The sequence below is a fragment of the Sinocyclocheilus anshuiensis genome, unplaced genomic scaffold (genome assembly GCF_001515605.1).
Source record: "Sinocyclocheilus anshuiensis isolate Anshui unplaced genomic scaffold, SAMN03320099.WGS_v1.1 scaffold740, whole genome shotgun sequence".
NCBI lineage: Eukaryota > Metazoa > Chordata > Actinopteri > Cypriniformes > Cyprinidae > Sinocyclocheilus > Sinocyclocheilus anshuiensis.
In genome coordinates this window covers 171,509-174,920 of record NW_015554112.1, presented here as the reverse complement: position 1 = coordinate 174,920, position 3,412 = coordinate 171,509, and the positions used below count along the sequence as shown (strand labels likewise).

The window sequence follows — 3,412 nt, the reverse complement described above, 5'->3', positions numbered from 1 at the left end:
TTGGCCAGAGCAGCGGCGGTGGGCGTTGCATTTAAAGGGCCGTGTGAGTGATCTGTACGGTACGCAGTATGGGCCAATCATCATCCAGCAACGGCGGCTGCTCTTCACACCGCTGTAACAGCGCAGCACTCGCGAGCTCCACACGAGTTTGCGTGCAAGGAGTGTTTTGTTCGCCGCATACCGGTGACCGCTTAGACGAAAATCCGATGAAAACCAAAGAGCTGCAATCTGTTCAGAAGTGCTGGCGGGGCGGTTTTAAAGAGGGGACGACTTTAGTGGATGTGAGAGTACATGAGCCGAAAAAACTTATTTCAAACGCGAGTTCTTCCGGTAATCAGCATGCGACCGAAAACTTGATACTTCTGAATCGGGACACTGACTTTGAGAGTTCTGTCTCGGATTCCCAGAGCGGACAGAAAGGAGTACGTGAGGAGAACCATGAGTGTTGCGTCTCGCCGTGGGACATGGAAAGAGTGTCAGAAGGAGGTGCCGTGACTCCAGGCAGAGTTTCGGAGGAAAATGTGACCCAGTGCCTGAACACACCAGACTTTTTAGTAGACTTCAGTTGTTCGTCTCCGTTAGCAAACCATAAAATGACCAAAAGTACGTTGCAACCCTCCGTATCAGGTCGGCTGGGTGGAGAAGTGGAGCAACACGCCTCATACCCGTTCCCTGGGATTATTCCCAAACTAATAGTCACCCATGATGATTTAGGACCCGGTCAGGACAGTCCGCACATCAGTGATTTGACTTTAAGCATGGGCGGCTTTTCACTGGACATGCATCCCGATGAGGACTCGCCCTGCTCGGACAGCGGCTGCGGAGGCTCCCCTGCGCCCTCTCTGTTCCACAGGAAACTGTCCAACTCCTCCTCTGCTGGATTATCCTCTGCCTCGTCGTTTGAGGAATCGGAGGATGATTTCACGGGCAGTGACATTGAGCCCACCAGTCTGTCCCCCAGCATGATCGGCAGTCCTGGTGAACTGACAGGGGTAGGTGTCCAGTTTTCCCTAACTCTCTTAGGCCTTATTATTTTCAAAGTCCCATTATATAGATTGATCTGTTGCCCATGTGTTGAGCTTAATGGTATTGAATGTGCACTTGTAGTGTACTTTAAACCTTAAGATGGTACAGCACTTGTAGACAATCTAATATGAATGAAATAAAACGCCACCTGAGTGTACTTAAAGTCCACTTCCACGACTACGTGTCTTAAGTACACTTCTAAAAAGTGCACTTTGTAATGATGTCAAATTAATAACAAGTTTTACGCTTAAAGTAAATTTTTGTATAAAATTTTTCTTTCTGTTTTTTTTAACAAACCTTTTGTCCTGCTTTAAAGAAGTATGCTTATTTAGCCCAGTGTTGACTACTAAACCACACATTGGTTGCTTTAATTTTACCTAAATTGATATTACATACAAGTAAATATATTTTAAGTAGGCCTATACTGAATTGAAACGTTATCATTGCAAATGTGTAGTTACAAATATATTTTTAAAAAATCATGACATACATTTACCATAAATGCTTGTCAGTACATTCAGCAGTACACTGTAACCATATTTCCCAAACAATAGATGTATGAAATTCGGTATAAAGATGTAAGTCCTACTTAAGTATGTCAGAAAAGCACTACTAAGTTCAGCTAATAGCAATTAATATAAATTTAGCCTGTAATAGAATTTCATTTTCTTGCAAATAACATGCAGTTAAGTGTTCAAAAACATTACATGTAGGCCTAGTTTGCACTTAAGTATATTCTTTTAAAGTATATGATTTCCATAATTAGCATATTAAAAAGAGTACTTAAGTGTACTACTTTTTCCCAAGGGTATGACTCAAACGTTAGGGGAAGGGCTTTTGAGAAGTGTTTGCACCAACACTTTATCATCAACTTTATTGTCCTGTAGCAGACATGAGGTCTTGTGCTGCCTGTTATCTACTGATATTCCTCCAGTAAAACACATTGATTAGGAGTTTATGATTACCAGTAAGGAACTTCTCAACGTTATATTTACAACTGCGATGTTCTTGAGTTGCTGTTGATCTGTAGTGATACTTCAGCTTCAGTTGGCATGCAAGAATGAAGATTATGAAAATGTTTGAAAACTGAGTCAGAATGAAACTATTTATTAGAAATTACAGCTATTTTTAGCTCCGTATCTGTACACCACCAACTTTTGTTTTGTGAAAGTGGTGAATCTAAGATACATTGACATGCACATATACAGTAAAGCCAGAACCTGTTATATTATACATAACTCCTCAGGCTTTTAGAAATGATCAAAAAGGTTACTGAAATATTGTAGTTTCGTTATTTCTGACAGAGAGCTGCCAGTCTGGCAAACTTTTTTCAGTTTCAGAATTATATTGTTGGCTCTTGGAACAGTTGATGGGTGAGACTCATTAGAGAGATGATTTTTGTTTTCTGTGGAAAGTTAGTAACTATATTTGGCTTTTAAACGTTAAGAGACAAAATGTGAGTAAGATATACCTATAATGCTAATGGGGATGTTTTTAAAATATGAGCGAAACTCTGAGGGTGAAGAATAACAACTATTCTAGTTTCTGGAAACTAAAAAAAAAAAAAATAGAACTGTGACATTATCTTCAAATGTCACTGATTGAATTAATAATACACTCACTTTCCTAGTCATTCATATATGACTGATAGAGGAGTCAAACTGGCATCTCTGGTATCTCTGGAATCTCCCTATAATGATACCAGAGATTTCATCTGGAAAAATCCCTCAAATCCCTGGTGTCTTTGTGTCTGCCGCCTGAATCTCGGTTAGACACGTGCTCAGTAAGTTTTTATGTGTGGATGGATAATCTGTTACAGACTGAAACTTTGAGTGACTTCATATCTCTGATGAAACATTTGTTTACCTTGATTAGAATAGAAACTCATGTCCACTGACTGATCTAGCAATCTGTGCACTGAGTAGGCTGGACTTGTTACTGAACCTCAATTGGTAAAACATGACGCTAGCAACACCAAGGTCATGGGCATAATTTCCAGGAACAGTTGTTCTGATAAAACGTATATTACTTTGAATGTGCCTTGAGTTAATTCGGATAAATAAGTGTTGTTTGTTTTATTTGAAAGGTCTTACAGTAAATTACCATGATATGCGTTTACAATCATCTCATTTGAAAGCTATAGCTTTTTATGTCTCTGCTGAACAATGACCAGAGTCAGCAGAAACAGGCCTGATATCCTACAATATACATTTCATCAGCAGTTCTGTGCTAATCTCCAATTTCCCACTCAGTCTCCCATTATCCAAGTGATTAACGTTTTGTGTATGTCTGGCTGATCTGTGAATCAGGATGAATCAGTCCGGAGAGAATGACTGTCAGGAAGTTGTTGTTTTTTCTCCGGATCTCTTTTTTTTTTTTTTTTTTT

At 39.7% G+C, this 3,412-nt stretch overlaps 1 protein-coding gene across 1 annotated transcript in view; it reads left to right on the top strand.

Moving 5' to 3' along the window:
• itpkcb (inositol-trisphosphate 3-kinase Cb) overlaps positions 1 to 3,412 on the top strand; it is a 13,036-nt gene continuing 9,624 nt past the window's right edge. Inside the window, 1 exon segment of the mRNA XM_016462155.1 lies at positions 1 to 992. Coding sequence (XP_016317641.1) covers positions 69 to 992 — 924 coding nt within the window. The 5' untranslated portion in view covers positions 1 to 68.